Here is a 24,990-nt window from a genome sequence, read left to right as displayed (position 1 = left end):
TTACTTAAGCCCTTCCCACTCTTTTACATTCCATTGTCTTATTTTTCTTTTCTTTTCTTTTTTTTGTTTTTTTTTGTTTTTTTTTTTTTTTAGATGGAGTCTCACTTTGTCACCGAGGCTGGAGTGCAGTGACACCATGTCAGCTTACTACAACCTCTGTCTCCTGGGGTCAAGCAATTCTCCTCTCTCAGCCTCTCGAGTAGCTGGGATTACAAGCGCCCACCACCCCTGGCAAGTTTTTATATTTTTAGTAGAAATGGGGTTATCACCATTGTTGGCCAGGCTGGTCTCGAACTCCTGACCTCAGGTGATCTACCCGCCTTGGCCTCCCAAAGTGCTGGGATTACAGGTATGAGCCACCGTGCCCGGCCCCATTGACTTATTTTTCTTCACAGCATGCATCACTCTGAAGTTTTTGTACTTGTTACTTGTCTGTAGTTTTTTACTGCCTGCCTCCCCACTTGCTGTTTTCTCCCTGATAATCACCAGTACCTAGAACAGTACCCAGAAATACAAAATATTCAATAAATATTTGTATTGAGAGAACAAAGTACTTGAAAACTATTCCTTTAACAGGGCAAACATGTCCTCTACAATAGTATATACAGACTTCTCTGGATTAATCAATCTTCCCCTGCAGTTAATATAACAATATACTAGTCCAGCTGAAACCCTAGTGATCATTTAGAGCTCTGAATTAAAGAAGTTGTGCAGATTTGCAGTAAGTTAGTTGTTTGACTACCAAATTTGTCAACTAGAATATTAAGCTTAAATATAGTACTAAAGCAAAAATGTAATGACAAATTAAGAGAAGTAAACTTACGTTTGGCAGATTTTAATTGTTGCTTTTTATTAAACTGTAAGATTAAGAATAAGAATAAGGAAAATAGAAAGGTTATAGAAACAAACAAAAAAAGAGGTTAATGAAAAACAGTCTGAAGTGCTAGAATTGAATGAAGAGGTGAATGAAGTCTCATAAAATGTTGTGGGGAAGTACACAGAACCAGAAGAAAGAGAATGAAAAGTAGAAAAATTATGGCAATTGGGTATTTTTAGTCAAAGTTTTCCTGGGCACTAATCACTCAGTGGAGTAACTCCCAAGAGTCAGGATCATTTGTCACTGTTCTGTTTGTCCTCTGGCTGAAATTCCTCTTGATATCTTCTTCTTCATAAAGATCCTAAAATGACTCTGTGCTTTATGAAAGCTCCCAGACAAGTATAAACTTCCCTTTCCTATTACATTAACAAATTCTATTGCCCACTTCATTTTCCCCCTAGGGTAAGACTGTCCTCTGGGAATTAATAGGATTTCTGGTCCTAATGATAGTAATAGTGGACAGGAAAGTGTCATCTAAAGCTCTCAAGTAAAAAAAAAAAAATATAGCAGTAACCAGGCATTTTTATGAAAACTATGCATGATCCATTATTTCTGACATTAGTTTGAACAAAAGCCTATTGCATGTCATTGTGGAATTAATGACATGGGATGAATAAAGAGAGGGATTTATCCAGAACTAGGTATGCCCACTTATACATAAACAGAAGAAAATCAGAAAAAAAAATATGATAATCTAATTGTGTGACGCAAATGATGGCAGTCTAAGCTGGTAATCTAAGCCAGCAGTTACCAGCATGAAGGAGATTTGGCAAAGAGATACAGAAAAGGCAAAAGGGAAGAAGAAAGGAAGGAAGGAATGAAGGGAGGGAATGAGGGAGGGAGGGAGGGAGGGATAAATACAGAGCATCTAGCAAGAGGCATTAAGCCTGTATCTGGAAGACAAAAAGCAATTAATGAAAGCAGAGCCCCAGTTTCTGTGTGGGATTCAGAAATAGAACTGAAGTCCTGAAGAGAAGTAGGAATAAGTCAAAAGAATTGGGTGGAATACAAGGCAACAACCCACTTTCAGAAATAAGACAGAAAGCGAAATACAGGATTTTAGAGTACCAACTAACAGCAGAGATGACTTGGTATCAAATGTCCTAAGAATTGACTACAGTTTCTTAAGCATCCTTGCCCAAGAGCAGGATTAGACTTGGAGTTAAACTGTTAAAAGTCATGGGTGCATACTAAAATTATCTAGAGAATATATTTTTAAAATATAAAGTTCAGGTCTCTGCCCTAGATATGATAAATCAGAATATCTCGGTATAATGTCTATAGACCTCTTGTATTTATTAATGTCTCTTGATGATCCTACTGTACAATCACTTGTGGAATGTAAGGTCCACTGATCTAGAGTCTAGCATATACATAAGTACTTTTGGGATTAGGATTCAGATCAATAATGCAATCATATTTCCCTAGGAAGAACAAGAGCATAAATGTATAAATCTCAAAATTAAAATTGATATTTTCAGAGCTGGTTTTTCCTCTTTTACTTATCTGGCTCTGGACAATGTTCAATCCTGAACCATTATGTAGGAGTCAGGAATTACTTCAGTATCCTTGCTTATGAAAATCACATGTGTTTCTTGTTTAGTTGACTCCTATATATATGCTTTAGCAGTTTCTTTTCATGCCTGTCACCAACTGGAGGTTCTCCCTCCATTCCATCAATGAGTCATGTCTTCTGTGGGGACCTACACTGGTTCTTCTAACTGTCCTTTTCTACCGGGGAAGTGAAGTCCAGTCCTCACATCCCATACCATTCCCTACCGCCTAACAATCTCTCTACCCCACCTGATCCTAGACCATAACACTGGTACATAACAGTGCATAAGGTGCCCACAAAGACTAAAATAAAATTCATTTATAACACAGTGGAAAATTCTCACAAGTACTTCCAAAATCTACAACTTCTTTCTTCATACTGGAAAATTACCATTTCCCAAGGTTAAGATCAGACTTTGTGGAAATATAGGAAAAAACCACAATAGACCAGGAATTGGAAGTTAGGTCTCAAACTTATTAGATTTGAAGGAGGTGTCACTTTTACTAGGTACTACTATGAGTATCAGAAATGGGAAAAGAGCACTCCAAAACACCTATAAAAATCACCCACAATACATAACAGTCCACAGCTCCCCTCATGGAAAATTTAACATATGGAAATCTTTAACTGAGCAGACTCAAAGAAAATAAGAGACTAATATTTTTGCTTTTGAAAAATGGGACTAACAGTGGGATAATAAGGGGAATTTACCATATATAAAAATCTTAATTTGTATAACATATTTATTGTGACACATAAAACTCTACTCACCGGATTAATTTAAATAAATTACAATAGAAATGCTGTCAAAAGCACTTAAAATTGACTGAAGAACTGAACTCAAGACTAATAAGAATGACAACTTATCTAGCATAGAACCCAGGATGTTTGAATTTAACTCTAATTTTACTTAAATTTTCATTAACTGTCACAAGAATTAAAACAGAAAGTTATTAACATCTGTAGTTGAGTCAAAGTTAGAGTTATGCATCAAAGAACAATGAAAACAGAACAAAAACACTATGGACAAAAACATCAGCTTCATGCATAGGAAATAATTCATTTAATTAACAAAAGTTGTAAAACACAAAAGAAAAGGGTTGGGGGAGAAAGGAAGGTGGTATGCTCACTTGAGCTAAAAGACTAAAAGAAATAAAGACAAAAAACAGTATTTCAAAAAGCAAAAGTGACAAGTCACTATAAATCTGCTCCATGAGATGGCAACAAAATAAGCTATGAGTTTGACATATGAAATGATTACAGGTCCACAATCATGTTTCTCACATGGTAAGGGAAGAATAATCTTCCTTCTAACTCAGAGAAAAAGCAATAACAACAATCACTGTTTGGTAACAGAAGCAGTGGAGGGGTCAATAAGTAATGTAGCAGGCTCTACCATCACAGTCTCATAGTTCAAACACTGCCCTCCCCACAGGCTAATGGTGTGACCCCATGCAAGCGGCCTGACCTGGCTGTGCTTCCATTTCTTCTGCTCCAAGTCAGAGAGAAGTGTTTTTGTTTTGTTTTGTTTTATCCAACTAAGGAGTTTTGCAGGTTTTAAATGGCAGTAATACTATCTTTGAGAAAACAAAAATAGAAGAGTTTCTAAGAAATTTGAGAATTTTGTTATGTGAATGTATTGAGTAAAGGAGCTTTAGTTAAGTGAGTTTGACTCACTGGCTGTTGATAGTGTTGAAAGGAATCTTAACTCAGGCAAGCTGGGGGTTAGGAGAGCATGTCGATATTAACAAAGACCATTTGTGGACATCTTATATTTCATCATCTTCAACAAATGGGACCCTGTTGGTTATAGCACCTCAAAGTTACACTGAAATTCCTAAAATATTTCATTTCCCAGTGAATAAATGCTGAATAACTCCATTCCAGGAACTTATTGTTACTAAGCCAAAGAGAAAGAGTCTACCTATTACAGTAGTATCATGGGCAATCACTGCTATCACTAATAAATTTTTAAGCAGTTTCTAAATTCAGTCATAATATCAGGAAAAGTATTTAGAATAAAACCAGAAAATGAAATTCTTAATTACAGTTGGTATATGCAGAAATTGTAAAGAGATAACAGGTGCTGCTTTTGTTTATTAAAATTTCAAGGAGGAAGGCACATGTATTAGAATGGCTAAAATCTAAAACATGGAAAATATTGATTTCTGGAAAAGATGAAGAGCAATAGGAAGTATCAGTTATTGCTTTTGGGAAGGCAAATGGCGCAGTCACTTTGTAAGACACTTTGGCAGTTTCTTACAAGGTTAAACATAGTTCAACAATTGCACTCCTAAGTATTTACCAAACTGATTTGAAAACGTAGTCTACACAAAAACTTGCAATTGAATGTTTTATAGCAGTTAATTCATAATAACCAAACATGGAAGGAACCAAGGTACCCTTCAATCAATGAATGGATATGCAAACTGTGGTACATGTTAAATGGAATATTTTTTGGGGGGGAGGGGGTGGGGGGAAAAGAATGAGCTCTCTGCCAAAGACATGGATTAATCTTAAATTCACACTTCTAAACAAAAGGAGCCAGTGAAAAGGCTACATACTATATGATTACATTTATATGACATTCTGGTAAAGGCAAAACTATAGCATGGCAAACAGATCAGTACTTGCCAGGGATTTGGAGGTGACATGGGGTTGAACAAGTGAAACACAGGGGATATTTTTTAGAAGAGGGAAAGTATTTGGTATGATGTTATAATGGTAGATATATGACATTATGCATTTTTCAATACCCATAGAACTTTACAGCAGAAGAGCTAAACTTACTGTATACAAATTTAAGTGTGTGTGTATGTGTGTGTGTGTGTCTGCATGTGTGTTTAGGAGGTCAAAGTATCACAGGATGGAAGACTATAATGAAAGAATCTAGCTGTATTATAAATATATGAAAAAAAAATCTCACTGGAAGTGGTGGGGTAGAATGGCGCTTACCTAAGTAACCCTGGAAATGACTGGACATTATAAAACTTTATACATAACTACATACTCTCAAACTGCCCACAGGCACTGTATTCTAGTTGATAAAATTGTTTCCCCTGGAAGCTTGTGTTAACAATTCTGAAACAACTATAAACATACACTGGAATTCAAGAATTCAGTAAATGGATGGCTAAAGGGAGTCAGGTTTCTCCTTGTTAGAAAGGAGGATATAGACAAGCAAGGGGGAAAGGTTAGAATGATCCATATGGTAACGGAGTAAAGTTGGAGATATCAGTATGAACTCAATTTAGCATACGATGAATACATATAAAATGTTTATAGATAGGCATATATATATGAGTCAGTATACACACATATATTCTTTTGCTCTGTTGGCTGAGAGGGCGTAGAAGCAAAACGCCCCAATAGCAATGAGTACAACCAATGCCCAGGTCATGGTTTCTAATACCATTCTGCAATAAAAGGTATCAGGGATCCTGAGAGAAATGGCTGATTCTAGACTGGGACAGGAAATATGAAAGATGAGTCTGGAACATCTTATAGTGCTGGAAAGTAAGGAAGTGCTCAAAACACACTATGCACACACAGACACACACAATATGGGCATGTGCCAGGCCAATGATGGGCATATGGGCACATACCAAAGTAAACACGAAACAAACAAAAGATCTGACCGTATGCTTCAAAGCTGTCAAGGTCATCAAAAACAAGGAAAGTCTGAGAAACTGTCATAGATAAGAGAAGCTACGGAGATAAGTCAACTAAATGTAATGTGGTATCTGGAATGAAATCCTGGAAGAGAAAAGGTTAAAAACTAAAGATACTGAAATAAAGTATAGAATTTTGTTAACAATAACATATCAATATTGTTTTATAAATTGGGACCAAAGTACCATATTAATGTATGATGTCAAATGGGGAAAATGGGTGTGGGATATATTAGAACTTTCTGTGCTATCTTCACAGTTTTTTTTATAAATCTAAAACTATATTAAAACTTTATTTTAAAAAACTTAAAGGGAGAGGAAAAATAAACACCACCCTACTGAAGAGTTCATAAAAGAGAACAAAAGACAACCTGAAGAATTTAGCAATGTGAGGAGTTGTCCTCTCCTCACACAAAGAAGAAGTGCTAGACAGAAAGCTGCTAGTGACAGCGAAACAATGCTTTAGAGACACAGAAACAAAATTTCAAATTAAGAAAAGGACTGCCATGATTTTCCAGCAAAAAAGAAAAGCTACGTCTGGAGAAATTTAACAGGACAAACGGGGAATAGTCTGTCACAAGATTCAGAAGAAAATGTTCCTAAAAGACAAAAAAATATCTAGGAGAAGAGGGAAACCATGGCACATTCCTACTCAATACCCAATAACCCAAAATGGAAGTAACCAAGGTATCCTTCAACCAATGAATGGATAAGCAAACTGTGGTACATGTTAAATGGAGTATTTTTTCAGGGGAGTTGGGGGAAAGGAATGAGCTCTCTGCCAAAGATATGGATTAATCTTAAATTCACACTTCTAAACAAAAGAAGTCAGTGAAAAGGCTACATACTCAATATCCTTGTAACTTCTAAAACTGACTTGTATAACTTAAGGATATGTTTTTATTATAGTGTTTATCCTATACATATAGGAAGCAGTGTCCAGACACAATGGTCTCATTCTTTCTCAGGACTACCTACTATATCTAATTATTTCAGAGAAAGTATATAAGCAGAGAGCAGAAAACAGAAGTTTTCTCTAATTTACACAGAGCCACTACCTAAAGTCTCGTTTAGAAATTGTTTAATAAGATTCTATGATGAATTCTTAAACTTTTCCATTAAAAGAAATCAGCAACATCAGAAACACAGTCTTTTTGCAGGTTTTGTGCTGGACCAGCGATGTCTAACATACGAGGCCAGCAACGTAGCAAGATCAGCTTGAAATCTGAGCAAAAAAACTGGCACGGTGTTTACTATAGCATAGCCAAGAAAGCATGTTTGTGTTGTGACGGGAAACACCATCACCCTTAGTGCATTTTCAACACCTAAAATTTAAAGAATAATCCTAGTTTCTAAACTGAAATGATCCAAATTGCAATGAAACTGCACTTTCCTCAATGCTGACAAGAAGTTTGTCTCATATAAGCAACTATCCCAAGTACATTTGAAAGAGCAATGCACTAAGCAAAATGTGACATCATGACGAGTCTAAGAATTCGGAGAACCGGAAAGATGGTGTGTAATTAGCATCAGAGGAGTGATGACACAGTCAACAACTCTGGAAGGCAGCACAAAGTAGTGAGAAGAACATGAGGTTTGGAATCAGACTGAAATGAATTTAAATTCTGCCTCTGTGGCTTGTTAACTCTGACCAAAGACATCAACAAGTTAGTTAACCTTGCAAAGTATGTTTCCTCACCTAAACAAGTAAGCAAACCTCATGCGTCTGATGCACACATTATTTGGGGAATACTCAATAATAATAAAAGCAAACATTTACATTCCATTTGTTTGTTATATACCATGCTGTTCTAAGTATGTACTTAATATAAATTAACTCATTTAATCGTCTTAGCAACTCTAGGAAGTGTGCAATTATATTATCTCCATTTTCCAAATGAGAAATATGAGGTAAGGAAAGATGAAGTCAATCATTCCAATTCGTACAGGTAGTAAGTAGCTGAGATGAATTTTCAGCCCAAGTAGTCTGGCTCCAGTCTTGCTCTAAGTCACTACATTATAGTAACATTATTAAGTTACTTCCCCTCCAACCACCTTAATTCCAATTCATTTTAGTAAAATACTGAAAATATTTACTTTAATGAAAGAGGAAATTGATCAGTTACCAAGTTATAGTAACAAGAACTATATTGGCAGAAGTTATTTATTGCTATTAATATTAATTCACCAATAAATATGGTAAGTTGTTACTACATTAACTAGTTCTCCAAGATAATAAATATGTTAAACATATTCTACTCTGCTAAACAATTATATTATTTAGAGTTATTCCCAGAAAATCCCCAAGTTAGTCTTAACCCTAACCTTAAGCTAATTCTTCACAATTTTATGACCAATTAAAAGGCTCCTAAATACACATTCCAAATCACTGTGAAACAAAAAAGTATACACAAGTTGACATATAAGCAAAAAATTATTACTTAGAAAAAAACAGAGAGTTCCATACCAGCTAAAGATTGTGCAATCAGTGGCATCTTATAAATGATTTCACAGTATTTCAGGATCCCTGACACTAAGAAAATATTGTGCCCCAAAGGTCTTTTCCTCTATCCTCCTTACTAGCCCTCTCCCAACAAAATAATCCCATGATAACATTGCTCCCATTCGGACTTAAATGTGTTACGTTTCTAGAGAAGATAAAGCAACACTCTGACAGAGAGAGACCTTTAAAACAAAGAAAACATTAATGAATACTTTTCAGAGCTATGCACTTCCCGACTATTTTGAGAGGAAATGCACTTCGCAAGGGCAGTATAAAACTATACTTTGTGCTGTCAAATACTAGATTTTATTCATTCTATCTAACTGTATTTTTGTGCCCATTATGCTTTCCCCCTCCCTCCCCGCAACTACCCTTCCCAGCTTCTGGTAACCATCATTATACTCTCTATCTCCATGAGTCCAGTGGTTTTAACTTTTTGTTCCCACAAATAGGTGAGAATAATAGGATAACTACAGTCAACAATAATTTATTGTATATTTTTGAATAACTAAAAAAGTATAAATGGATTGTTACAAAGAAGGGATGATTGAGAGGATGGATATTCCATCTACCCTGATGTGATTATTACGCATTGTATGACTGTATCAAAATATCTCATGTACCCCGTAAATATATATACCTACTATGTAAGCAGAAAATTAAAATAAAAAATTTTTTAAAATGAAAAAAAAAACTATACTTTGAGCAATACTTAGCAAATAACTGATGATTCCTAAACCTGCAAATCTTTATATGCTATAACTCTTCAGTAAATAAATTAACCTAGAGCTCTCATTTCTATTTGTTCTCTAAACTACTGTGGGAAGTCTTTTTCCTACACCCCATCTCCCTCATCTCGTAGCTCTCAGAGCTCTACAACAACTGAAACACCCACAACACCCTTAATAGTATTAGCACTTGTTAAAACTGCAATAGTCATAACCTCATTTATGTTTAACTTATTATGACAAAGGAGACTATGCAATTTATCATCCTTCTCCCTTAACTCTCCTACTCACTTTGTCTCCCTGCCTATAACACTATGTAACACATAGGAACAAGTAGCAACATTTCAGCAGAAAACATGGTACACATGCTTTAATACATGCTTCATTCAACCATTACAATTTCCAAGAAAATACTAATGTTGCCTCACAGAACATAAACACATTTCTACTATCTAATTTGAGCTAAAAATAGGCTTTGCAGATTAGGGCTAGAAAAGATTTTCTATTTTTTGGACAACTAAAATTAGATTATTTTGGTATGCAAAAGATATTACATACCAAATAAAGCAATAAATTTAAATCTGAAGTCCTCCAGCAGGGAGGGCATTGTCTACTATGTTTCTTTGCATGGCCAGAGTTTCAAGGGCCCAGCCTCCATTATCACAGCAATTGCCAAAGCACCAAAATGTGGTGAAGAGATGGCAAGAAACAGACCACAATCAATATCCGTAATTTGTAAATGATGAGACAGAAAATAGAAACAACCAGTTTCTAAGCCAACAAAAGGGAAACAGAGAGCAAACATTTTGATATCTGAAAGCAGTTCTTTCCCGTTACTCTAGAGGCATGAACCACACTGTAGGGCACAACATGCGCTCCCAGGGAGTCCCATGGAAGAAGTGAGAACAAACGCGTGGCACAGGCATAACAGGTCTTCTCCAACTCACTTTCTCCCTCTCTTCAGGTCCTCGTTTTTATTCCATGTCACCCTCTAAAAGCAAACTTCAACCTGAAGAGCCAGTAAATGACCAAACTTTCTAGAGGAGTTGTTTATACTAAGTAGGTAGAAATGACCATTTTGGAAGGAGAAAAATTGCTACTATGATCATATTTTGTGATCTATTACTTCAAGTCTTTTTTGATGATGAAGTATAAACAACATACAAATAAGTGAATAAACCACCAATAATCTAATCACACTCCCCAAAGGTGATAAATATAAACCATGGAGTTGGAACATTGCCTTCTGCCGTCCAAAAGAAAGGTTCCCAGGCATCAAAATTGTTCTTAACTTGGTTGAAATGCTATTTTCCTGTGCCACCCCCCAACACCCTCCCAAAAAATAATTTTTTTATGTGGTGCTTTTCTGTCCAGTAAGCTAACCAATTCTTTCATTCTCATATATGATCACACAAGAGAATTTAAACACAACTTTAAAAAAAGATAAAATCTAAGCAAGCCAAGATTAATCATAGTTCCGTGACTTGTTAAAAACAAAGATTTTACTGAATATGACCACTAAAGCTGTCCTCAGAGCATCAATATATCAAGATTCTTAAAATACATTATTCAAAGAGAACAGCTACCTCTTAGGCACATAATCATCTGTGCCAGCATCCGGTTGGCAGGTGGCAGGCATTAAATGTTAATCTCCAGAAATTTAAACTTTACAAGATTATGCTTTAAATCTTGAGAACAACCTATCATTACTTAGAGGAAGAAAATAATCAGACCTAGTATCTCTTTGGCCAAAAAAAAAAAAAAAGTTAGTATTCATGGAAATCTAAACCCTGTTACACGATCACCTTCTAAGTTATAAACACTTCACTTACCCTAATGTCATCAGGCAGCACATTGCCTGCTGACGTCTCACTCACGACTTATTCAGCATCTCAGGGCAACCTTCGAAGGGCAACTAAACTGTGCTGGGCCAACAGTGTCCCCTGGTGGTCACCATTTCAAATTGTTTGACCCAGGGTTTCTTTCTGTGGAAATTCTGCACACTCATTTACAAGCCACAGTCCAACTATCTTTAGCACCCCAGTGTAATCATTATCTTTGAACACCTCCTATTCCCTCTAATTCAGTGATTCTAAAACTAGGGAGCATAAAGAAGAAAGATGTAAGGGTCAGGAAAATGCTTAGAAACTGGTTAAGCAACCTCTCAAAATATTAAACATCCCTTCACTGAGATTCTGATACAACCCTTTTAGTGTGGCATCATCACCCCACCCCTTGAAATCACAATGCATTAAGAGAAACAGATGTTACTGAAAGGAGAGTCCTTGAAAATATAAAATCAGAAAACTTTAAACAGCTCTCGGGTAATGTCTCTTTTAATCTCACCCTGATTTTCTCCAGTCATAAGATTTACTTGGATATTGTGACATCCCTGCAGTTGTTCTAAGATTAAGGCGATGAATCTTTGGCCTCCTTTTCACTACCCATCACCGTCCTGCATGCTGTTATAGATGTTAGACAAACCACTAACATCTATACGCCTCCCCTCACAAAAAGGATACATTTTCTTATTATTCGATTTTGTGTTTACAAAAGTTACCTAGGATGAAAATGTAGCCAACTGGCGGTTGGATTCCCAGCTTGAATGTAAAAGAACTCTACCTCTAGAAGTCAGGCATGTTTAGAAAAATCTGATAGACTCTTGGGTTGGAGTGACCTGAAAATTGTTTGTAGGAGAAACTCAGATGTCTCCAGGGAAAGTACTTTAAAGGAAAAGAAAGAACATGCAAACTGGTTTGCCCTATTCTCCATCACCTGACCCCAAAAGAGATTCTGCATTCTGTGTGGAGTCGCTCACTAAGATTTGTTATTCCCCACTAGCACCCTCCAGCACCCCATGGATTCCTATCTGGGTCATAAAGAAAAAAGGATTCTAAAAAGAACTTAAAGAGAAAGTTCTCACTAGAAACATCTGTAAGACATCAGGAAAAAAAAATATTTCTTTTAGAACACTTTGCATGGAATACAAGGTAGCTCTCACATACCAAGAACTTCAGGTAGCATGGTAGAACAGCTCAGTTATGGTAGCTTAAGGCTGTATGATTGGATGCAATCTACAACACTACCTTTTAGCCATATTGGAGCATCCAAAAACAGCCCCTCTGCCATAAGTACAAATACCTTTAAGACGGACACTCCCCCAGCCCAAGTAGGGCAAAGACACCTCAGTAGATGACCTGCTTCACTGACAAGGCCACAGAAAGGAACGCTGGATTGTAGAGTGTTAAGAGTACCTGTGGGCCACCCTTCTGCCCCAACCAGGACCTCCCAGAAATAACAGAGTATGACTGAGAGTAAAAAAAGATCCTACAACTTCAGCTGAGAATAAGGGCCAAAGAAATATGAATTATACAAAGCTAATACTATTCACATGTGAATATTTGAAATTGTTTCCCTGGAATTTAAGTATCTTTGTTTTGATGTTTTTCCATCTCTAAGTAAGTGGCATGCAAGCAATTTCCACTCAAACATCTTCAGGAGAGTTAACACCCATCACTTCACAAGGTCTGGGTCTCAACTTGCCATATTCTCCAAATCTCTCTTTGGTAGAACATGAAACATTTCCACCTCGATATTCCCTCTCTTTCATTCTCTCTCAATCATATAAATACATAGTTAATATACCGAGTATATTAGCAGTACACTGAAGAATTCCTGAGACATCTTCGATTTCTTCTTTGTTGGAGTGTTCTGCATAGGAGCATCTGTTAGAGATATTGTGGAAATTCTTTTCTGCATCCCTGTAACTAAGAAGAAAACAAAATTAGCATAAGGAGAAATTTTTGAAAGCATCTGCAAATGCAACTCATATACATACGCACAAGCACACGCAGTCTATGCTTTCCTCATAATCACATTTTAAAATAAGTGAAGCTTTGAGACATAATTCTGGTGTAACCCACCATTCACATCAGCATTTGCAGTGTAGACCTGGAACTGAAGGCAACTGTTAACAAGAAAGCTATGTGTGAAAAAAATTGAGGAGAACGAAAAATATATCAGCTTTGTATAGCTAATGTATCACTCTGTAAGCACGTCATCAAGGCTAGTGATCTGCTTCCATAAGGAAGCTGCCTAGAAAAGGAAGAGTTAACAACGTTAATTTGGTGTCCTGGCATTCAACAGTGTTGAAAGTAAACACACCATAACTTTTATCACAGTCAAGAAGATAGCAGTATATGCCAGGAGCGGTGGCTCATGCCTGTAAACACAGCATTTTGGGAGGCTGAGGAGGGTTGATCACGAGGTCAGGAGATTGAGACCATAGGCCATCCTGGCTAACATAGTGAAACCCTGTCTCTACTAAAAATACAAAAAATTAGCCAAGCGTGGTGGTAGGCACCTGTAGTCCCAGCTACTCAGGAGGCTGAGGCAGGAGAATGACGTAAACCTAGGAGGTGGAGCTTGCAGTGAGCCGAGATCACACCATTGCACTCCAGCCTGGGTGACAGAGCGAGACTCTGTCTCAAAAAAAAAAAAGATAGCAGCATACACCTAGCAGAATTTGAGTCATGGTCTTACCATTTTCCATCTGTGAGATCTTGGGCAAGTAACCTAATCTCTGTTAGTCTAACTTTCCTCTCCCATAAAATGGAAGTACCTCCTAGAGTTCTTGTGAGGACTAAATAACACAATGTCCGTGTAACTGGATATTGACTGGGACTTTTTGAGTTGCCAATGAATGAGAGCTAAGACAAAATAAGCTGAGGACATTAAAGGCCAAATCCTCCCACATTCTAAAGGGGTAGCCAAGAAGACCAGAGCTCTTCTTCAGGACTTAAGAGGAGACTAAATAGCCACTGCCCCTGTCACCCTACCACCAGCTCACAGAAGCAAAGGAATAGAAAGACTTCAAAATAAAATCTTCAGAAGAGTCAGGAGTTGGCCTAGGAAGAGAGTGCTATTGCACTTTTCCCCCTCCCCTCCTAGAAAAGGAGAAAAGGGGAGTGTTCCCTGCAGACATCCAGTTGGTGAGGGGGATCCATAGCTGGTAGAGATTGGGGATCTCCCATCTCATTCCCCAGTGAACGTCTGCAGAGGCAGTGGATTTCCTGATCATACTCCCATGTCTGACTGACAAAAGGAAGAAGACTCAGGAGAGAGTCATTAACAAGGAAAAGAAATCGAGAGAAATTGGGAGTAACCTAAAGGCCCACCATTTGGCAGGGCAAATATGTGAGTTTCTCATGGGTTAGGGAAGAGAGAGGCAAGCTTGAGTTGTCTGGTTGTCATGGTGCTCTTCCAATCTAGAGACTACCAGCCAGGGACAGGGCTCCCACTACCAAGACCAAGAGAGTGAAGTCCTTAGGTGCGGGAGCTGTGGCATCCGAAGCAGTCAGGGCAGAACTCATATATGCATCCCAGTGAGGGCATCACAGCCAAGAGAGGACTGCTACAACCCCAGCGAATTTAAAAAGGCTTCTGCCATTTTCCATTTCATTCATGCTCCAACCAATACATCAGAAGAGAAAGGGACCCAGAAAGGAATGGCCTGGAGAAGAGGAGCGAAAACCCACGTCATACACTCTGTCCTGCATTCCAAGCCTCTTAGGCCAAGGCCTGACCCAGACAGGGAAAGGAACATTAGAGTCAGATTGGATATGAAAGTAAAGATTTAAATTGGCCTGAAGTGAACTTCATAATTCTTGGAAGTACTTAGAAAACAGAGCAATCTGTCTAAGCTAATATCAAAGGGGATGTATCCTAGCATGTTTGATGTGAGTGGAGGGAAAAATAAAATGGTTTCATGTTTGTATACCTCATTGAGATCAGACTCCAATAAACCAGTTAGGCAAAATGCCTACCACAGTTTCCAGAATGCAGGAGTCACTCAAAAGGTGGAACAAGGAGCACAGACGTTAAACACAGGCAACCACAGGGTTATTTTTAATTCAACCTCCACCATTTTTATCAGAATGACCTTAAAAAGTATTTCTTTCTCTCAGCCTCAATTTCCTCAACTGTAAAATGTGCTTAATACAGTACTCTTACGCAATATGTTTAGGATTAAATAAAAGATGGAATGTGCCCAGCATATCTCCTCCAACACAGTAAACAACCAATAGATATTAGCTTTTGTCTAATTTGTTTATGTTCAAAAAGATATAGTTTTTCTATGTAAATATATGAAAAAAAAAGCTAGATCATTTTTAGATAAAATAATGTAAGCCACAAAATCTGATCATGATAGTTTAAGTAATATCCTTGAAGTTTGTTTCCCAGAATAATCATAATTCACCCACTCTTAATTTCACTTCTAGTGTTCTACTGAAATTATTGTGGCTTAATTTCTCCTCAATTGTCAAAAGAAAAAGAGAAACAGAAGGTTGGCTGTATAAAACAAACATAGGGCTCACATTAATAATTGGAGCAATACAATTTAATTTTAGATGACTATAAGAATTTCTATCCCAGACTAATATGAGTTTGGCAACAGTCCTACCCATGATATTAACACAACAATGCTTATTATGGCAAAAAAAAAAAAAAAAGAATAAAATTAGTGGCATGGTTCTGAATACACATTTCTTTATTCTTTATTGTTTAAAATATATAGTGAGTGAACACTGTATCTCAGAAAGATTATCACATCTTCCACAGCAGTTTACTGAAGAAATCTGTGCTTCATCTACACTGCCATGGCAATCCATTTTTGTGAGCCATAGACCAGTAGGAGTCATATAGTACAAATATGAGTGACAGCAATTGAGTCAAGCCCTCTAGAGATGGAAATTTCAGTCAAAAAAAGAAAAAAAATCAATGAAAAAGTGTTCTCTTTAAGAAGAAAACTGTTGCTAGAACACAAACTGGGCATCTTCAGCTCCGGATGCTAAACAACAGATTCTAAACTTTAAAAGTCCCAACAAAGACAGGAAAAGATTGCAGCAGGAGGATAAACTGAAGACAATCAACAAAAGTTGAATTGCAAAAGAGTCATTTACTAATAGTAGTAATAATAATTCAATTCATTTATTGATTATCTTTATGTACCAGGTACTATGCTAACTACTTTATGTAATTATGTGACTTCGCACATTATTATCATTAAGATTTCATTTAAACTTCACCACAACACTGTTATTATTCCCATTTTTAAAATGAGAAAACTGAGGCTCAGGGATTTTAAGTAATCTTCCCAAGATTATTCAATAGCAAAGCTTGACTTTATGTCTAGTAATTCTCATATGTCTACTTACAAAACACAATCTTTCCACAACATACAAAGAGAAGAAACAGCACAAGATAATGGCAAGAATTATATAAGAAAAAAAGTACTATTATAAACAGACATTCCTCCATCCTCAGTTTCTTTTAATTTCTAAAGTGAATCCTGCCTGTCTCCTACTGACCCCTTCTGCTTCTCACTAATCTTTCCACCCCACAACACCCAGAAAGTCCATTCCCTAGAAGTCTGAGTTAAAGAGCAACTAACATAAAGATGCACACTCAATACCCCCTTACTCATTCTAGGTGAAGGAAAGACAGTGCTATGGGAACAAGAAGCTCTCCAAGTGAGGATGAATATGTAGAGTTTATATAGCAATCAAAATTTTCCACAAAGTCAACCTGACACAATTGGAGTTTGAGGTAGGTGATGGAGAGATGCTTTAGATGGGGGTGATCAGGGCAAGCTTTCCTGAAGAGAAGACATTTTAACAGAGATCTATATGCATATAAAGAATAAGTCATGCAAACATCTGGGGAAAGAGCATTACATAAAAATGAAACAATACATACAAAGGCCCTGAAGCTAAGGTGGGGAAGTTGAGAAACCAACAGAAGGTTGAAATGGAGTGAAAAAAAGGGAAGTGGAAAGGGATGAAATTAGAGAGGTGGGCAGAGGCCAGATCACAGAAAGAATTTAGACTTTATTCTACCATAATAAACCATTATATAGTTTAAAGCAGGGGGTTCAAAGTGTGATGCATGGACAAGCAGCATCAGCATTACCTGGGAACTTGTCAAAAATGCCAGTTTCTTGAGCCCCATCTGAATCTACGGAATCAGAATCTCTGGGAGCAGGGCCCAGTAATATGTTTTAACAAGGCTGGCAGGTGATTCTGATGCACATTAACATTTGAGAACCATTGGTTTCATGTAAGAAGGTGGCATGATCTAATTTTTTATCATTTTGCTGTGGTGAAAATACATATTGGCGGACAAAAGTAGAAACCAGAAAATTAGACCAGAATGTCTTGGTGAGAGATGATGACGATAGTGGAGATGAAGAGAAGAAGATTTATCACATTGCATGAATAAATTATTTTAGCACTCATTTCCCCAACTTGAATGATCTCTATGAATAAATAAATGAACAAGTGAATGGATAAATTAAGGAGCAGAATAATGTTTAAAGATAAAGTGGATGAGGTACAGAGAGGCTATCTTACTCCCTAACAGGAAGTCCCATCGGCTACTCCCTCCCAGTCCTTCTGTCTGTGACCCTTCGGAACAGCTGCTCCCTGCGTTCAAGTCTCAGTCTTGGCAGACAAAAAAAGCCTCAGAGAGTTTCTATGGGCAACCAGTATACGAATCCAAGGAGCAGAACTGTACAATCCTAGAGCTCTGATAAATAAAACAGATTAAGGGCAGAGTTTTCAAGGAAAGGAAAGGAAGGTTAGTGATTGAAGGATAATTAAGAAATTAAAAAGAGAAGGGCTAGCTCATACTCTGTTACCTGTTTTGCTTCAACACCTCAACACAAAGTATTTAAATGCTGAGTTATTTCAAGACACCTTTAAGCAAGCCCCATTTCAGAGATTAGGAAAAGCATCTCCTTCCCACCTCGCCTGCTGAAAAATAACTAAAATTATGCTTGTCGGCACTTACTCTCAATTCTCAATTCAGGGATTCTGAAATCCCTTCAACTGTAAGAAACACATTCTTTTTCACAATTAGAGATAAGAAGACTTAAATTGTATTTTCTTAAGAGGAACAACACACAGTTGCAAATGCTTTTTAGTTCAAGGGTAAATGATATTAGCTGCTCTGCTTTTTTGATTGTGAAAAGAGAAATAAAAAGTAGAAAGATGGAGAATAAAAGGCAAAAGAGGAAGTTGGACAGGAAAGTCATCAATGAGAAAAAAGGCAAGAAAGGGGAATAGTCAAGAAAGGCAAACGTGGCAAAATTGCTGTCAACAGGACCCCTTTGTCTTCATCAGCGTGAATGCAAATAAAGTCAGTGAGCAAAGGTACTTCAAGTCCGAGAAATCAGCCAAAACCCAAGCAAAAATATGCTAATAGGCCTATTTGAATCAGGCCAGACATCAAGACCCCTCTTTATACTGGTGTCAAACTCTCCGTTTTCTTTATACCGTGTATGCAATAAACAGAACTAAGAAAAGACCATTCATGCAATGGACAAAGAATTACCACAGGCCATGTCTACATAGGCAGAAGGGGAGGGCTGAGGCAGCTAGCTGGATAAAAGAGAACTCCCTTCATTCTATCAAAGGAGAAAAAAAATTTATGATTATAGCAATATAGTCTGGTTATCTATTTTGATCACATTATAAGAGTCCCACTCCAATTTGCCTTGAAGGCATACTTTACATACTTTAGTTCACAAATGAGAATATTTCATCAGTTATTTTATTTCAAAAGAGAAAGAACACTCATAATCCCAGAAAATGATTAGACTTTGATGATGGATATTGTCATAAAAATATTAATAACAATAAACATAAGAGCAAACAAGTATGTAGTGCTCACCACATACAAGGAACTACTTTAAGTATATTAATTTAATCCAAACACCATACTTTGAAAGCAGCCAAGTCAATGAGAGTGATTAAGTTTTATTTTAGGATGTGTGGAGAAAGATTAATTTGACATTCTTTATCTCCATTAGGATAAACCATTTAAAATCACTAATGACCTCAAACTAAAAGCCATCTCATGAGTTTAAATAATATGTTTTTCCTAGAACTACACTCTTGAGGATTAGTATGACAAAGTTTCAAAGCAATTCCTTTCAAAATGACAATTAACATAATCATCAAGCACTTAAAGTATATGGCGTTGTACTAGGTACCAAGATTATTTTTCCATTAATAATTCTTCCTTTCTGTTCTGTGAAAAAAAATCACACTATACCCTAATAGCCAAAATTACGTTCTTGATCCCTATAGCAATGACTATTAGCCATAAATGTTGAATGATACTGAGAACAGTTCAAGAAGTACCAGTTTGAATACTGACTTCTCAAAAGTTCTTAAAATTTTACAAAGATAAATCGCTGTACCATATAAAGAATACTAACAAGGTAAATTAAAAATATACATTGTCTCTAATGTCAATAAATTGACTCTAAAAACTAGATTGCATGAGTAAGTAAATTTAGGCTTTCATATTTGCCAGTTGCTTTCTGCCATAGCCAATGAGAGGTGTACCTCATACTCATTTGGAGCTCTCTGTTTACAAAATGGTTTCATTGAAATTACCTCATTTAATCATTACATCTAATCCTTGATGTAGTTATTATTATCATCACATTTTACAAAAGAGATAAAGTTACTTAGTAAAAGATCTATGTGCTAGTGAGGCCTTGAAGTCCTGTCTTTTGACCTCAAGTCTTCTTACTTTACACCACATCACAACCACTGCAAGAAATAGGCGATAATAAAGAAAAATACGTAGCACCTGACTCTAAGTAAACTAATTCCTCTCACTGAACTGTGTTAAGGCTGTAGTGATTTTTATCAAACTCTACTTAAGGATTCTAAAATCCCAAAGCATCTGGGTTGGCACCAATAAACCTTACCACATTAGTAAGGCAAAATTATACCAGTCAACATCAGAAAAAGAGAGCAAGAACATGAGAAGACCAAGAAAAAAAAAAAAAAGGAAAAGCAATACCAGAAAGTATTTTCATTTAAAATAATTAAGCACAAATAAGCCAAAAGAAATCACTCCAAGGGACCCCCCCAATAAGCCTTCACCCCCAACACTGTGAGAACACAGCCACTGTAAAATAAGGTTGACCTGGGTAGCAGAAAATCACATACTCAACAGCTACGTTTGAGTCATTACCTTTAATTTTCCCCCAATAATAACCAAAATCAATTTTTACTTACCCAATAACTTGATGTTCATAATACTGCAGTGTCCTCTTGAGAGTTTGCTGTATCGTCTGAGGCTACAGAATAATAATAATAATAAAAACATATTATCAGCAAATCAGTACCATTCCCATTGTGAGCATCGTAGGCAGATAGGTGAAGCTTCTGATTTACCTCTTGAGAGTTTTCCTTCCACAATATTAACCCATTTTGCATCATGCCTTGTATTTTCCTCACAGAAACTAATGAGGCACTCAGCAATTACACAGAACTTCCCAATTTCAATTATGATAGTATTTCCTAGGAACGTTTTCTTCAAATCTTTTGTGCCAGCTATTAAGTTCAATAAAATACTCATTGGCTGCCTACAATAAACCCAGGCCTTGGGGGTAGTGGGGAGGGTGCCCTGCAGAAACATGAGTCACAGTTTTTCCTTTCCAGCATATGTAATCTGCATGAGGTAATGACCAACTGAAATGAAATGGCACATCTTCATATTTTCTTCTACATTTTAACAAGGTTTTCAAGGATGGTCTAGCAAGCAGTGATAAATTGAGTTAAAATAGTCAACTTTATAATAAGAGATATTTTTAAACTTAAATGATCTTTTTTTTCCCTGTTCTTTGAGGAGACTAATAAAAAGGCAGAGTAGGATGGGAAGCCAGTGATCCAGGACCCACAGCCATGACTGTCACAGCAGTCAGCCTGACTTCCTCCATGTCCCAAGAGAATTCAAGCAAAGGTTCTTTCTGGAGCATACTGGATGGGCCACAAGTGTTTCAGGCAAAAAATGGGGTCTGCAACAAATATCTAAGCAGCTCATGACATTTCATAATCTCTTCTCCACAATGATTCAAGACAGAGGTTCTTAATCCCAGATCAAGAAATTAAGCAACAGAGACTGAACTTGGAGTTTCAGACTTAGAGAGTCATGAATGGGACACCAAGATCCTAGAACCTAGATTTTATTAGGAAGTTATGATAAGAACCAAGTTCTCAGTAGCAAGAGAGAGACTGTTTTAAACAACAAAAACCTGTAGTCAATTAAGCAGAAAGAAAGCACTCAAGGCCTCATCAAAACATTGATCAATTACAGCCAAGGATGAATTCTAGGGGAACACGAATGTAACACAAAGCCTTCAAGATGCGAGGCAGTATGGTAGCTTGGGAATCGCATGGGCTGCTGCTAATTAACTACACAAGCCTTCTACCTCTAAAAAGGTAATCTGCAGAAAAGGTCTAGCATAGTGCTGGTACCTAAGAAGCAGTTAATAAATATCAATTTCCAATTGCTAATCCTTCAAAGTGGCTGTCTTAAACATATATCATCTAAAGGAGACCCCAGGAGCCGGGCACTCTGGCTCACACCTGTAATCCCAGCACTTTGGGAGGACGAGCACGTGGATCACTTGAGGTCAGGAGTTCAAGACCATCCTGGCCAAATTGGTGAAACCCTGTCTCTACTAAAAATACTAATAGTCCAGCGTGGTGGCACATGCCTGTAGTCCCAGCTGCCTGGTAGGCTGAGGCATAAGAATTGCTTGAACCCAGCAGGCAGAGGTTGCAGGGAGCCAAGATCACCCCACTGCACTCCGTTCTAGGTGACTAAGTGAGACTCTGTCTCAAAAAAAAAAAAAAAAAAAAAAGACCCAAAGGTCTATGTCAAATCTCACTTGCACCCACTCCATGTCCACCTCTTTATAAAAACATCCAAGACAGATGTAACACTCTCCCTATCTAACACTCTTCGAATCTTTAACATCCTCCTTGGTAGGCAGTAGTTAAAGTTAGAGGAAAGTGAGCTTAAATTGAATCAAGGGCATCCACTGAGATCTACTCTACATTACCATGTAGGAGAACCCTTTCACCACACAAATGTAAGGCCTCAGATACCTACTGCACGTTAGCCAAGCCAATTCACAAATTAACTTTAGGAGGAATCAGCTTGCAAGTGTTCAAAAGAGAGGTACAGAGCCACTTCTTTCAGCAGCTGCTTTTCATTTACACCAGGCCTCAGACTAGCACAGATGTTTCTACTCATCCAAGCAGACTCAGAGCAGAGTAAATGATATGCACCTAGGAAAGAAAAATCATTCCTGAACCAAGAAGCAGTGGAATGGTTGAGAAATCTAAGGAGAATGAATCAGACATAGGGATCCTAGCATACACAGAAAGCATGCTTTAACAACCCAATCCATGACCAATCTAAACCCAATCACTATCAGTCACTAGCTCAGTACTCCTTAGATCTGGACTTCTGGCACTGACTTGGCAGTTCCTAAGCTAACTTTCCCCTTGGTAACAAGTTCAAAAAGCAGTGAATATCCACAGAGGGATGATCCTTCCAATAACCTCGGGTCACAAAACATGGAACAGAAAGCAGGAACTAGAGTGCACAGGGCCACTTAAGACCAGAATGACCTCATTTGTACAAAAGGACATTTTTTTCTGTACCAGGAATTTCCCAGTCATTAAAAAGCACATATTTGTGAAAGGAGTTAAGCCTTTTAAAGACCTAGCTTTTTTCTTGTGTGAAGCAATTACTTCCACTCCCAGCAGGATTTAAATTTATAGTTTCCAAATACATTAAAAGGAAATGTTCTCTGAACACATCCAACAAAGCTTCAGGTTGATAAAGTATTTATGCACTTCCTATTTCTTGCCAAAGTGGGCAAGCACATGCTAATGCCCTAAACCACAAGCATAGAGGCTGACTGCACAGCATCTTCTAACTTTAGCAAGCCAAGACTGACTTCAACACACTCCTGGCCCCTCCGAATATCTTATCACCATGGATTCATTCCAGTTCTGAGTTTGTCTGATGGCCTCAACCCATGGCCTTATCAGTGAGAGACAAATTCACATAATCTCAGCCTCTCTGTCCTAAGTAAAAAGCATGAAGTGAAGACCCACAAATGGGCCAAAGCCTCCCATCAGATGACTTCTGCCTCTGGGGTGGTAGGGTCCAGCTCTCAACAAACTTATATTATATAAGTGCCCATGTATGCCAGTGATGCAAGTCAGTGTAGTTCAGTGGGAACAAGGGCTTTGAAGACATGCAAACTTTCTATCTTCTTCTTTAAGAATGCAGCTCCATAACTGTCTCCTACTTAAGAGAACCATCCAACATTTTACAGGCCAAGATCCCAGTCCTCTTATGTGCATCTGTCCTTTTCTGCAAGAAGGAGGTTGGAAAGGTGATTTAGAAAAGAGGCTCTAAAGTCAAACTGAATTCAAAAGCAAGTTCTGTGACTCACTAGCTAGATGACTTTGGGCAATTTACTTAAGCTCTTCTGAAATAAGATTCCTTATGTGTACCTTTTTTTTTTTTTAGTTTAATGACCTTTTTAAATTTTTTTTATTATTATACTTTAAGTTTTGGGATACAAGTGCAGAATGTGCAGGTTTGTTATATATGTGTACCTTATTTTTGTGGGAATACACTGAAATAATAGAGCAACATCTCTGACACACAGTAGGTGTGTAATAAATAAGAGATATGGCTATGCTAAGCTGAAAAACATAGTTCCTACCCTCAAGAGTCTCATAATCTAGTGGAGGAGCACAGACTTCAATTAGACAACTCATCCCACAGGTGTAATGTTTCAAGATTATCACCTAAAAAAATCAATAAAGCTACCGATACTTCTCATTACAAGAAGCTGACACCAATTCCAGTGAACAGAGGAAAATTCAGAAAAATGGCGGCTAGATTAATAATTATTTCCAATGAAACATTAAGATCAGTTGAGAGAGACAGTGATGCAAGCAGAATTCTCAAAATTAAGGCTGAGGATAGTACTAAAGCCAGGCCTGCCAGTGAGTAGGAAGGATGCTGAAACACCATAGCTAAAGTCAAGACCTCAGGCATTTACTTTACAGCTGCTAAGAAACAACCCATGAACTTTCTTCCTTGTACACAAAGAATGTGCAACAGGATTGCTGAGTGGCCTAATAATTTTATAGCCCTATGCTGGAGGATCAAAGAGACAAGGGTGGGAAAGGAGAAAATCCACTGTTCCTACTATCATAAAAAGAAACTCAAGAGGTCTGTAATTTTCTCTCCCCCCAAACTAAGATATAGATAGTGACCTCCTAGTGTCCCAACTCAACACAAAGTAGCAATGGAGAGGAAGCCAGCTGGAAAAAGGAAGCATCCATCAGTGTCCTACACACATATTTTCTGGGGTTCAAACAGAGGGTACCAACAGAGGGTACCCAAAAGCCTCCATCATATGGCAGCAAAAAGCCATCTTCATCTCTAGTCTCATGAATAGCTTCACTATACTTGACCAACAGTGACTGACCCCCACAGATTAAATGTTATGCTCATGAAAGGTCATGAGATCTGAACAGCCAACCACGAAATAGTCCCAACAGAGCCAGAGAAACAATCCCTGAAGAGTGGGAGGAAGCAGTCCCCAGCAGCTGGCCCTGCAGGCTCAGACAGTCCCGCTGAGGCTCCCACACAGTCCCTGCTCAGGATATCCGCGCCAGATGGTGCGGGGATCAGGCAGGAGGCAGAGAGTAAAGATGTGTGTGTTTGTGTGTGTGTGTGTGTGTGTGTGTGTGTGT

General features: G+C 37.6%; 1 protein-coding gene across 1 annotated transcript in view; it reads right to left on the bottom strand.

Moving 5' to 3' along the window:
• Positions 1-24,990, bottom strand: part of LOC108527520 (guanylate cyclase soluble subunit alpha-2-like) — a gene marked incomplete at its 5' end in the record, with an annotated part of 85,006 nt that overhangs the window by 31,299 nt on the left and 28,717 nt on the right. Inside the window, 2 exons of the mRNA XM_017868843.1 lie at positions 12,980-13,101; positions 20,431-20,492. Coding sequence (XP_017724332.1) covers positions 12,980-13,101; positions 20,431-20,492 — 184 coding nt within the window. The remainder of the gene's footprint in view (positions 1-12,979; positions 13,102-20,430; positions 20,493-24,990) is intronic.

This window comes from Rhinopithecus bieti, unplaced genomic scaffold, assembly GCF_001698545.2.
Source record: "Rhinopithecus bieti isolate Rb0 unplaced genomic scaffold, ASM169854v2 scaffold_789, whole genome shotgun sequence".
Classification (NCBI taxonomy): Eukaryota; Metazoa; Chordata; class Mammalia; order Primates; family Cercopithecidae; genus Rhinopithecus; species Rhinopithecus bieti.
This window is presented reverse-complemented; position numbering and strand designations above follow the sequence as displayed.